At 45.0% G+C, this 13356-nt stretch overlaps 1 protein-coding gene across 1 annotated transcript; it reads right to left on the minus strand.

Moving 5' to 3' along the window:
* Window positions 1–395: 395 nt before the first annotated feature.
* On the minus strand, window positions 396–7721 carry myclb (MYCL proto-oncogene, bHLH transcription factor b). Its single transcript, XM_079749845.1, has 3 exons — window positions 7503–7721; window positions 6172–6857; window positions 396–3601 (listed from the first exon to the last, which is right to left on the minus strand). Exons 2-3 carry the CDS (start codon window positions 6791–6793, stop codon window positions 2784–2786), a joined length of 1440 nt encoding a protein of 479 aa, XP_079605971.1. The 5' UTR covers window positions 6794–6857; window positions 7503–7721; the 3' UTR covers window positions 396–2783.
* Window positions 7722–13356: the final 5635 nt, after the last annotated feature.

Here is a 13356-nt window from a genome sequence, read left to right on the forward strand (position 1 = left end):
TGGAAACTAGAAGCTGAGCGGTGATGAGAAAAGGTGCTTGTTGCCATGGCAGAGCAGCCCGGATGTGTTACCTTGGAGACTGCTCCGAAAAAGCTTGATTGAGTAGAGGATTAGTTTACATTGACATTTACGGGTATTCTCGTTTAATAAACTACACATCCAACATGTTTCCTTAATAATAATCCAGTCCAAATGAATTGCACTGGATCTCCAACTACCTATATGTTGGATTGACATAAATTAACCATTTTCTATGAATGCGTAACTCTTCATTGCATTTGAGACAGAAAAGAGAATAGAGGTGCAATCAGAAATGACAAGAATCAAGGTTAATGCCTAAACATTTACATTTATTAGTTTTCCAACTTAACTCTCCCATACACAGAAGCTTATGAGGTAAAGAAAAAACAAAGTGCCGATACAATGCTCCGTTAGTCTACGTGGTCATGACTCTCAAAAACTCCACGACTTTAACCGCTACCCCGACAGCGCCAACGGCAGAGACCAGTGACGAACAAAACAAAACAAAACCATGTTTTAGGTTGGATTTGATCTGCACCAAACCTAACCCCCTGAACAACCAAATAGAGGTTTGTGCTGAATCAAATAGCAGATTGGATTAATATGGTGCATTAGGAAGGCCGAGGTGTGACTAAACCACCTTGGCATTTTCCCCCAACTGAAATGTTAGCAGACAAGGCCTGATACGCCTGCTTGAGCACTTGAGTTGGAAATTGATTTAATAAAATGTGATGCCCAACGTACTTCTCCATCTCACTCGCTTTGCACAGTGAAGGATAAGGAAGGTGGCTGGAAATTAATATTTGTTCTCTCTAAGCCCACTAGCCCACCGGGGGTCAAGAACAGAAAAAGTCACAGACTACTGTTTTCCTGAGTGCCTTGAAACAGGAGGACATGCTACAAAACCATTGTTATGGTACAGTATTCGATTACAATGGGCTACAGTGTTCTCTGGTGTTTATGGCTTGAGAATGATGATAAAGAAGCAGGCCCGGGGGCTGGGGGGAGGGGCTGACGGGCAATAGAATGAGCTGTGCATGGAGGTTACCGAAGAAAAGCCTAGAGGTAAAACTGTTGGCTCCTCTTTAACCAGTCCTCTGTCTGCACCGTACAGAGTGCTGCATTAGATACATTGAAACAGAGAAAGACATTCAGATGTTTTTTAAAAACCACCAAGCGAGCGGTCCTCAGCACGATACCGCCAGTGTGGACCAACTCACAACATAAAGAACAAACAAAAACCTTTGATAGTTCACACTTGAACATAGCTCCGTAGGAAAATATAGTACAAAACCTTTGTCCTGAACATTTCTAGAATGTACAAACCAACACCAGGTACAGCAAAAAAAACATTTTTACATGGAAACAAAGTCATTGAAAACAGTGTCCCAAAGTGGCTAGTGTGATCAATGTCAGTTGAGTTTTATTTTAGCTTTTTTAATTTTCTTAATCCTTTTTTATTAACAAAAATAGAAGCTTTGAGAAATCTTTGAAAGCCAGCAAGCCCAGTCCCTGGTCTCTCTCTCCCAGAGTAGAAAAAAATAACAAGTATTGCAGACAGCTCTGCTTTAGGGTTGAAAGGACTGTACATCCAGGAAGTTATATACACAGACACACATATATGTATTTAACCAGATAGTCTACATACAATAAAAGGCTTCTAGAGGCGTTACTTCAAATGCAAAATTAAAAACATACAAAAAACAAACAAAACAATACACAGTTTACAAACGACATCAGGCAAAATGAACAAAACAAATCTGATAACCATACATGAAACACAAAGGATTTCATTACCAAACCAAAAAGTTTTGCATTGTGGATGTTGCGGATATGCAAAGTTTAACCAAATCATTAGCAGGCATGTTAGGGAGATAATTTTTCATTGATGACCTCAAATGGTACGTAAGTTAGATATATTTATAAAATTAAAAGTCTTTGTAAATATGATCTGAATTAGTTTATGAGTTGCATGAGGATGGGATAATAGTTACTTAACACGTGCATATAGTCAAAATCTAATTTCAAAAACATTTGCCTAAGACATGCTGGCATTTACCATATCTTTACCCCTTTCTCTCCCTCTGGTGAATAATATCAAACAGTATTAAAGTGGGCAACCCTTGCTTGCTCCCTCACACTAGGAAGAAATAAAAAAAATATAAATTGGTATGAGCGGACTCTGACAAAGAGGGCCCGATCAGAGTAGCATAGTTTAAACTTATTTCCATAACGGTTGCCACCCAATGCCGATTTCCATTTCACTCTGCCGCCAACTTGGCGTATTACCACTACTTTATACAACTTAAACTTTGACCAGATGAATTGAGCAGTCAATGAGAAAAGTTAAAGAAAGCAAGAACAGGAGAAACTTGGAACTGGAAAGAAAAACTGAACTGAAACCAGCAGGAAGGGGCGGCTAACTGGAAAAGGGAAAACGAAACAAGAGTTAAAAAGGCATCTGCGTGAGGAAAAAACAAACTAATAACTGATTTAAAGAAGAGCATCAACCAAGATGGAGAGAAAGAGCGGTCGCCCATCTTAAATTTACCCCTGAAGGAACAAATCCACCCACGCTCACTGTCCTGAATGGCCAACTGCCCTGTGAAACGCTCAGGAGGTCATGTGCAAACAACAAAATGCAAACAAAACAAAAACAACCCTATTCTGCCCGACGCTGAAGAAAGTCATGGAACATTAGTGTATTTCTCCTTCATTTGTCCCCATTCAGTACTGTGTGTGAGTTAGCGAGTACGTTGCGCTCAGGAGCGTCTGAGCTGGGCCAGCCTGCGCTGCAGCTGCAGCTGCCTGGCCTTCAGCTGCCTCCTCTCCTGGGCCTTCTGCCGCTCGCCGGCGTGGAGCTGCTGCAGGTACTGGGTTGCGCGCGTCAGGATGGCCACCTTGGGCGTCTTGGGGCAGTCCGCCAGGCCCGGGATTTCGTCCCGCAGCAGGAGGAAGCGCGAGCGCAGGTCGTTGCGCCGCTTGCGCTCCAGGAAGTTGTGCGCGCGCCGCTTGTCCGTGTCCTCGCCGTCAGACGACTGCGGGCTGGAGAGGTGCGAGTGGGAGTAGGACGAGAAGCCCTGCGACGGCGGGGAGGAGGAGCCCGAGGTGGGCGGCGAGGAAGGCATCTCATAGAAGGAGGACGCGGCGGTCGACGGGGAGGAGGCGGGGTCGGGCGACGGCGAGCGGGGCGCGGCACCGCACCGGCCGCCGGTGGCGGCGGCAGCGGGATTCGAGGCCGTGTGGCCCGGGCGCGGCTGCTGGAGGTAGGGGCCAAGAGAGTTCTGGCTCGGGTGGGGGAGGGGCTGGTGGGCGGGGCCGTCCGGCCGCGCCCGCTTGCGGGGCGGGTCAGGCAGCGTGTCGGGGGAGGGCGCGGCGTAGTTGTGCTGCTGCTGGTGGATGGAGATGTGGAAGCGCTTCATGCAGGGGTCCAGGTGGTCGGCGCACACCGTGATGGTCACCGGCTGCCGGCTGTTCACTAGCCGCCGCGACTTGTATTGCTGCTGTTGGTGTTCCACCGTCACCACGTCAATCTCCTCGTCGTCCTCGTCGTCCTCGTCTTCGTCGTCATCTTCATCGTCTTCAAACGGCAACAAACCCCCCGAAAAAAGGAAGAAATTAATTAGTTATACAGGAGTGTATTGAATTCCAGGGCTGATCAACTATTTGACTACACCTGGGCATCCACTGCATAAGTGTGTGAGAGCTATCGCAGGCCAATTCAATTAGCGACGTAGGAGACATGCTGATTCAAGGAGACACACACACTTAAGAACCACTTGCTGACGGCAGAACATTTATCTACAGAACTGAGAAAATGTTTTTCAGTGTAAATAGACACTCAGCTCTGCGCGCTGAATTAATTTACAAGACCAAGAACTGCAAATTAAAAAGCACCTCAAGAAGGCGCTAAAAGCAAATTGATTCTCACCAAAGGAAATGGTATTTTGGATCGAAGACAGAAACAAACCCAAACCTGGGCAAACTGATACAATACAAAGTGCTACAAGCAGTGATGGGCAGTAACGCGTTAGAAGTAAGGCGTTACTGTAATCCAATTACTTTTTTCAAATAACGGGTAAAGTAAGGGATTACAATTGCAAAAATAGTAATTTGATTACTTTTACTTTCCTGCAAGCAGCTTGCGTTACTGCGTTACTAAACCGTGATTTATTTTTGCCATAGACAGTAAAAGAATTTGGGATTTTGCAGTATTTGCTTTGTGAGACTGTCTCCTGACAATGATGTAGCCTATTGCGACCCGACGTCTAGAAGTAAACAGACAAGTGTGTGCAAGACATGGCGTGCGGGAGAGAGCGCAAACATGGAGCATTTAATTCATGGAAGCCTTCCAGATGCCATTGTAAAGGTAAGATTATTATTTGATAATTGATTTGGGTGGTTTTGTTAAATTTATTATACCATTCATGGTGGGCAGATGTTACACTTTGTTTTAAGCAGTGAGTACTATTACTAAAATGATAAAAGTTCAATATCAGGGATATTGATCATCATTAATCATGAATATTAGTCATAACATCAACAGAAGATTAAAATAAAGAGGTCAAAATAACCTCAACGATAATTAAATCTCATACAGTATTGATAGGGCATGAGATGGTTTAGGTCAGTTAAGATCACAGAATAATTAAAATAGCCGATTATATAGAAAAATAAATATATTCTTATTTATATCGTATTGTATTTTACAGGCCATCAAGATTTGTTTTGATCCTGTACTGGATAGCCAAGAGGGACTTCTTGCAGCGGCCACTTGTACCAAGTTCAAACTAAGATGGCTGAGAGATGAGCGTAGGAGAGAGCATGTGAAGGAGCTTCTGATAAGAGAGTGTCGTAAAGTTGCTCCAGCAGCGGACAATGCTAATGTGTCCCAACTGCCAGCCAGCCCAGCTGAAATGGATTTTTTTGATTTTGAGAACCAACCCACAGAAAGCTTCTCAGCAGAAAAAGAAGTAACTGACTATTTAAGGTGTGGGTATGAGCTTGAGATTCTAAATCAGTTCCCAAACCTCAAAAAGATGTACATGAAATACAACTCTCCAACTCCATCCAGTGCACCAGTTGAACGGCTGTTCAGTTTGGGTGGATTGATGCTTTCCCCGAAAAGGAACAGGCTCTCTGCTGGGAGGTTTGAAAAGCTTCTGCTGATGCGGTATAACCACTGTTTCACTCCGAAAAGTAATCAGAAATCAGTAACTAATTACTTTTTCCAAGTAACTTGACCAACACTGGCTACAAGTCCTTTTTTGTTGAGGAATGCTGGTGGTTTATGTAAGGGCAACAAGTTCCCATTGTGGCATTCCATCCAACATTAAAGTACCGCATCAAAACCCAAATACCACCATTGAATGTTCTACGTCCTGGCACTTGTACATTGCACTTATTCAAGGTACTTAATTGTGTAGCATCTACAGTAGCTGCTATCATTGCTTTACACAGGGAATGGGTTAGCCTAGCGATTGTAATACTTGCACTTGGTTCTATGAACATCTTTACTGTACCGAAAGCGATATATTGTTTCACTTCTTATCACAAATGTACTTATTGTAACAAATGCACTTATTGTAATTCGCTTTGGATAAAAGCGTCTGCTAAATGCCCTAAATGTAAATGTAAATGTAAATACCACATTGTGGGAGTCAGAGACTGAAGGAGTGAGGGGACACTTGGCAGACAAAATCTTGGAGGATGGCAAAATTTAAGAAAGCTGTGGAACAGTATTTTTATCGTGAAGCTCAAAATGGAATATATGAATACTTTATTTGGACTAATACTTCAAATATCAACCACAGGCAGTGGTTAGGATATTGTTGGCTGAAGTACAGACCACAAGAACATGAGGCAGCAGCTGGTAGCCTGGCACCAAGCCAAGGAACAGATGTTTCAATGGGCGTGTCGCTGTGGAGCCGTGGCGCATGTGTTGCATGCGCCAAGGTAACGCATTGCAGTCATACATGCCACCCTCAAGCCCTCCATCCTTCGACAGTATAGGTCACCGCACAACAAAACTATTCGTTCGTATTCGTTTTACCAAACGTTACGCGACATATTTCAATGTAAGCCGAGGTCTTAAAAAAAACAAACAAAACAAAAAAACAAAACACCGCGAGTGATTCAAGTTGCACTGACCTGATGTATCGGTGTGGGACTCGGAGCCGGAGGACACTTGTGGTTTTTTACAGCCGCCCGTTAACGGGAAAGAAAGGACTGCAGCTGGGTCCACACAGTCGGTCGCCAGGCTACTGATCAGTGGCGCATCGGACGAGACGCAGTGCGTCCTCCCCGACGACTGAACGCCGGGTGCCGTCGGTACTTTGGCGGCCACCGAGCCAGCATGGGAGGCGATCCGCTCCTCCACAACTTTCTCAGCCTGCAGTCCGGCGGAAAACCCGCTCCACATACAATCCTGGATGATAATTGAGCTCAGGTTGCTGAAGGAGTCGTTCACGGCGTTAAATTTGCAAGGCAAGTCCTGTTCCTCGTCCTGGCCCAAGAACTGAGACATCAATTCCAATCGATCACCGAGCGACTGATATACCGGTCCGACCTTGCCTGCCCCTTCGACCGTCCGGATGGGGGACATGGGCGGGGTCGGCACCAGTTCAAATTTCTTCCATATATCCTCGCTTGGCGCCGTGGACTTGAAGAAATCCTCGTCCGGGTCGTGGTCGTCGTAGAAATAATGTTGGTAGTGGTCGTACTCCATCTCCCCGTTCTCATACCGGGGGGCGGTGGAGCTGATGCCCGGCATCGGGGCTGCGGACCTGGCGCCTCGCTCCTGTCCTGGGGTTATGGTGACACAATGTTCTCTCTGTCTGGACATGGTGGAAAACAAGTCGTACACACTTAAAAGGCGATTTATAGCATCGATACTATCGTACTTAATATAATGCTGCTATTTGGGTCTGCGGTTTCCCCTCATGTTGGTTTCAGATCTTTCTTTCAAAGGATTGTACACAACCATGTATCGTACTAGGGACATCAACTAGAAAGTTTTTTAACGCGTGTGCTTGCATGGTAGTGGGATAAGTTCAAGTTTCGCAACGTAGTTATTACACAACAGTGCCGCTGCTTAAAGTGTGCGGTGACAGCCCATCACAAAACACAGGTCGATTAAAAATAGACAGTTACCTCCAAACCTGTAGGCCTGCTAATTGACCTTTAATTGTCGGTAAAGATGCATCCAATCAGTGAACCCGTATACCTCCAACCCCCTCCAAGCTTCGCAGAGTCCGATCACCCCCAGTATTGGTCGTAGATAAGGGTAAAACAAGTCAGCTGCCGGTAAATTTGGTTATCAATTAATTAATAGGCGTGTACTAAAGCCAAACTTCTGAAGCAATAAGCTTCCGCCATCCTCGAAATACACTCAGAGCCCCGCCATTTAGTCCCATGGTACATTTGAAAATACTTCACACAAAAAAAAAATCCCCAAGCGGTGGAGTGGTCATTTATATTACCTGGTAGTGCTAATGCTGATTTCGTCTTCATGGATTCTGTGTGAGCGTAAAAGTGGGGAAATAAAGATGCGTAGTTCTCGCTGGGCAATACTTCTTGGACGTCCGCTTCGAGTTGGGCGTCCCCTCTTGGTCTTTGACGGTTAATTGCCACAAATAAAGATCACTCGTGTGTTCCTACTCTTCAAATGTTGGATAGGTTTTTTTTTTTACTGCGGTCACTTTCCTTGCCAGCAACGGCGCTATCTGAGCTGGGTTAGGCAAGTTGTCTATATGCATAAAAGGCGGGTCGTAGTAGTGAAGACACGCCCATATTTAAAGGGCCACTGTATTTTTTTCTTCATCAATATCAGCTGCGAACAACGGTGCGATGAAAACAAGGTGAAGCAACAAAGGAGTTTGTGCTCATGCGGGCACTCGTACGTCTCCGTTTTATCAATTAAGTGAAGTTACATTTTATTAAGAAAAGATTATAACATGTGTACTCCCTGAACATATTCATAATAAAACAAAGAAAAATACTAAAGCCAACATCCTAAGATATAAAGGGAAATTATAAAATATATGCATATTGTGTGTGACAATGTCCTAAAGTGTTGTGGTACACCTAAAGTGTGTACCACAGCAATAAAAGTCATTAAACAATTGCAGCTGTATTGTTGTATCCAGGAAAAGTACAATTGTGTTATTCGGTAGATATATTTTGCCTGAGTCTGTAGTACAGTCACTGCATGACATCATGTGTGCAAACGGCTGTAGTAACAGTTTGAAGATGCAGAGCTCTCATCAACCTACTGGGGAGAGAGGGGGGGGAGAGGGCCACACAGTATCGACGCTCCGCAGAGAGTCGATACTGTGGCAGAGTTCCCTGTCCACCCTGTCATGAGGATCTCTCTGACAGGTGCAACGCATAAACCATGAGTTGGCTTGCATGCAGAATATAGGCTTTTCTGACACAAACACTAACTAACACACACACACCCACCCACCCACCCACCCACCCCCCCACACACACACACACACACACACACACACACACACACACACACACACACACACACACACACACACAAACACACACAAAAATCCAGATTACAAACTCATCATGGTTTTTTGTCCATCCAAACTGCACCAACATAAGGGATGGCTGAACGTTACGATTTTAATGTTTAATGTCAGGGTATGGGTTTGGTGGGAAAGCAAAGTATCATGGGAATCAACCCTAGAAATGAAATCTATTTTCACACAAAAATTAGGACAAAAACAAACACTTAAGCGGCAGGCTTTTTGTATGCAACAGATACTAAAGAAGCCATTCTTCTACTTTACCTCTGCCAGCCACCCTACTGGGCAAGGAGCAGTGGAGCAGACACCGTGAAATTATGGTCTGTCCGGCTCATCTTCTCATCAAGCCTGGAACCCCCTCCGCCTCCCCCATCACCCCCTCACACATACACATGCCCTCATGTCTCTCTCTCTCTCTCTCTCTCTCTCTCTCTCTCTCTTTCTCTCTCTTGTCCCCCCCTGTTGTCACCGTCCCTCGCCCCTCCCTTGCCCTCCCCCTCTGCCCTTTAAAGCCCGTTTCTCTCTGTTTAAAAGATCTTTACCCTGCACGATGCGGAGGAGAGACTCAGGGACCGCTGATCTCTCCTCTTATTTCCCACAAGAAAGAGCCTTCAAGGAGAGATAGAGCAAGGAGAGATATTGGGAGAGATAAAGAGACAGCAAAGAAAAAGTTAAGGTTTACTACCCATAACATTTAAATGTTTTACATTTCTCTCTTTGCCACCTCTCTCTTTCTCTATTTGCCTCCATCTTTTTTGTCATGCTCTCCCACACTGTGCTGTCCTGTATCTGTCTCTCGGCCGGTCTGTTCTTTATCTGCATCTGTCTAAAAGGGGCCCGCTTTTATCTTGCTTTTGTTTTATCGCCTTCCTTCCTGTACTTCCCCTTTGAGTTAATGATCACCAGTAAAAGGCTTCAAGGGGAGAGAGCATCCCGCTAGATCCTGCATGAAGCAGCCTTCTACCCCCACACAGAAAGTTCTGTTAAGTTTGAATTATGTCACAGACACAGAGGCTCACCTCAAGGAAATTAATGGACGATTCTGTGTCCTTGCAGATTGTGACTTATAGGAGTTGTGAACAAGAAGTGGTAGATTAGGGGGTGAAAGGTCAAAACTAATAATTGTAAGTCCTCCAAGCATTAGCAGTCCTCCTTTTCCAGGAAAGGGGATAGGCAACTTTGTAATGGGATTCCAAATGGCTGATCAATGTTCCAATACCTCTCTCTGTCTTTCTTTGTCACTCTCTCTCTCTTTCACTTTCTTTTCCTCTCTCTAGCTTTTTCTAGCTCTCTCGCTCTTTTGACTTTCACAAACTTGCGGTTGCACACCTCCCCAACCAGCGAATGTTTATCACACACAAGATACCGATTTACTGCAGTCTGCTTTCTCAGAACACAGGAGGTGGTAAATGTGATCTATCCTCCCCCTCCCCCCGCCCCCCACCCCAAGTGCCAAGGCAGCAAACTGAGAAAATGACTTAATTCAGAGGCTTATATATTACTAACGGTCAATGAAGAGCTTCACTTTGTCCCTGTGACATCCTCCTCCTCTAATACTCTTCACTTCTGACCATCCATCTTTCTTCCCGCCCCGCCTGGTTAAAACCCCCAAGAGACGGGGACAGGGAGAGGTGGACAAGAGGAAGTGCACTAAGTCTGCACTTCGGCCAACACAAATATTCCCCAGAAGGAGTCGGTTAAAATTCCCAATTGCAGTGTTTTTGGGAGATTTATTTTTCCATGTCTGCGTCTTTGATATGAGGGCGAACGTCGGGTTCACACAATTAGAATGGACACTTGAGCAGGAGGTTGGAGAATTGGTTATTCCGTAGACCTCTTGTATCTTTTCCTCCTCATGTGGAACTGAACTGGCCTTTGTTTAGTTCTTAGCTGTAGCCCATAAGCAGACTCATCTGTCAGACGGCAGTTAGAATCTTACACATCCATCCCTAGATTAACAGCTATACTCTCGGGATAGCATGTAGAAGAGGAATAGAGGGGACGGTTTTATGGCTCAGGTGAGGAAGTGGTCGAACCAGTGTGTGAGGAAAGGAAGGAAAAGAAAAAAAAAACACAAAGCTGTTTGTATATGTATGAGAGGTGATTAAAAGAACAAAGCTTCCTCCCTCGCCTGCTCTCCTTCCATCCCTCCCCCCACTCCGTCCCTGCCTCTATCCCTCTCCTGGGCTCATCCTGACCATGCTGCCCCCCCCCGCGCCCCACGCCTCCAGGACCTCCAAGCTGCCAGACTGATCAATGAACACCTAGTCTGTGACCCGCCCAGAAGTGTGCGTCGCTGTCATTTGCACGTGCCATGCATGTGTGTATGCGTGGGTTGGCGTGTGTGTGTGTGTGTGTGTGTGTGTGTGTGTGTGTGTGTGTGTGCAGTGGTTTTAATCTAGAGGCAGACGAGCCAGCTGGGCAGCTGTTACCCACTGGATTGTATCAAATGTTTCTGCTGACGCGTAGAGGCTGCTGGACACATACGCTGCAACACACACACACACACACTCACACCCACGCACACACACACACACACACACACACACACACACACACACACACACACACACACACACACACAAACACATACACACACATACATACATACAAACACACACATGTAAATTAATTTAAAGTCCTTTATTTATGGGACAATGTGCAATGGGCACATATTGTACCAGTTATAGCTATTAGCTAATTGCAAGGCATCTGTAACACATGACGCATAGATACACTCAGTGTGGACGTGTATAAGCGAGGGAGCTGTCATGTGACACACAGACATGCAACCGCATCACTTTATCTTTTAATGGACAATCAATTCTCAATATATTCAACAATGCCTTCCTTTGTCTACCTAACGCTCGGTCTTTCTGTCCATCCGTCTGCCTGTCTATCTGTATGCCTGTCTATCTGTCTGCCTGTTGTTCAACAATTGTTCGGTGCCATCATAGCAGGGGTTTGGGAGGAGAGTTTTTTCTTTGTGGCCCAACACAAGTCACATAGTGACATAAGTGTATTTTGATTGCGGTTGGCTGTCATATCATTTAGGTATTAGAGAATACTAAAGTGTTGTATTGTACAGTAAAGTATAGTATAGTATAGTGTAGTATAGTATAGTTTAGTATAGTATCGTGAAGAACAGTATTGTGTAGTAAAGTGTAGTGTAGAGTACACCATATCATAGTAAAGCACATTAGAGTGTAACTGGGAGTATATCTCCTGGACATATTGCTTGGAGTGATACTATTGTGTTGTTTGTGGCAGGACATGACCATGTGGAGGAGCCCTGAAGCGTTGAGCAGCTCTGGCCTGCCGGTAACTGTCCATCATCTACACCATTCAAATCCAATCTGCCTAGTTAGCAGGGAAATGTATTCTGAATGTGGTGTGTGTGTGTGTGTGTGTGTGTGTGTGTGTGTGTGTGTGTGTGTGTGTGTGTGTGTTCATGTGTGCCAGGACTATTTTACGAGTGTAAGTTATAATGGTCCGTGTGTAAGAGTGTGTGTGTGTTAGGCCCATTTTAAAATGTATGTTAATCATGTGTGTGTTTGTGAGTGTGTTTATGTGTGTGTGTGTGTGTGTGTGTGTGAGTGTGTGTGAGTGTGTGTGTGTGCATGCGTGTGTGAGCGTGTGTGTGTGTGAGCATGTTTGTGTGTGTGTGTGTGTTTGTGAATGCTTGGTACAGGGCCTCAGCACCCCCGTCAGCATCACTGATTGACATGTCGTCGTTACTCACTTGAACCCCTCCCGCCTTCCGTGACTTTTATTGCTTTCTGGGCAGAATCAATTATGTGTGCACAGTCTGTCAGCATAGAGGCACCAGTACACACTGTACCAAGGAGGAGGAGGAGAGGGAGACGAAGGATGAGGAAGAGAGAGAGAGAGAGAGAGAGAGAGAGAGAGAGAGAGAGAGAGAGAGAGAGAGAGAGAGCGGCAGACAGGCATGCACAAAGCAAGAACAAATTAATGAAACAAAATAAGGAATTAACTAACGAAAAAAAAAAACTGAAATTATTAAAGAATAGGAAAACAATTATAAGAATGAAAGACAAACAACATAGGGAGAGGAGGAGGCGGTGAAGAATGACCCTCTGCTTGGTCTTAATCAAAACAATGCATGGTGGTTTTACACCTCAATGGAAGAGGACACACATAGAGATAACAAGAGGGAGAGAGACAGAGACAGATCAAAACAGGGTGAGAGAAAGAGAGAAAAAGAGAGAGAGAGAGGGAAAGACAGCAGGTCTGAGAGGGACAGACGTGAAGGAAAGAAACTGTGAGACACGAAAAAGAGAGAGCGAGAGAGAGAGAGAGTCCAAGAGAACGGAACAGAGACGAGAGAGAAGTGAAGCGATGGCAGATCACAGGAACAGACTTGACGAAAATGATACAATTACGTAACTGATATTTGGCAGTACAGAGATATTGAGCATTCTTCAAACATGACACAAAGACACGCACACCAACACACACACACACACACACACACACACACACACACACACACACACACACACACACATACACACACACAGAATTATGAGCATAAGCAACATAGTATAACCTGCCCACAGGCATCCTCTCAAAAATATCTGCTGCAAAGGGCTGTTTGTTCGAATGTGTGCTGCTTGTAAATGCAAAATAGTGTGTTTGTGTGTGTATGTATGTGTTTCTGCGTGCGTGTGTTTGTTTGTGAGGGTCTGTTTGTCTGTGTGTGAAAAAATCCAATGATTTTCTCACCGCGTGTCCAGTGAGTGAGACATCAGAAGGTCTATCACTGTCCATA

The sequence above is a fragment of the Pollachius pollachius genome, assembly GCF_949987615.1.
Source record: "Pollachius pollachius genome assembly, chromosome: 13".
Taxonomy (NCBI): Eukaryota; Metazoa; Chordata; class Actinopteri; order Gadiformes; family Gadidae; genus Pollachius; species Pollachius pollachius.

Coding starts and splice junctions, on each gene's coding strand:
- myclb (XM_079749845.1), bottom strand. CDS start 6,793: ATGCCGGGCATCAGCTCCACCGCCCCCCGGTATGAGAACGGGGAGATG. Junction 3,602..6,171: donor GTCCCACACCGATACATCAG/GTCAGTGCAACT, acceptor TGCCGTTTGAAG/ACGATGAAGATGACGACGAA.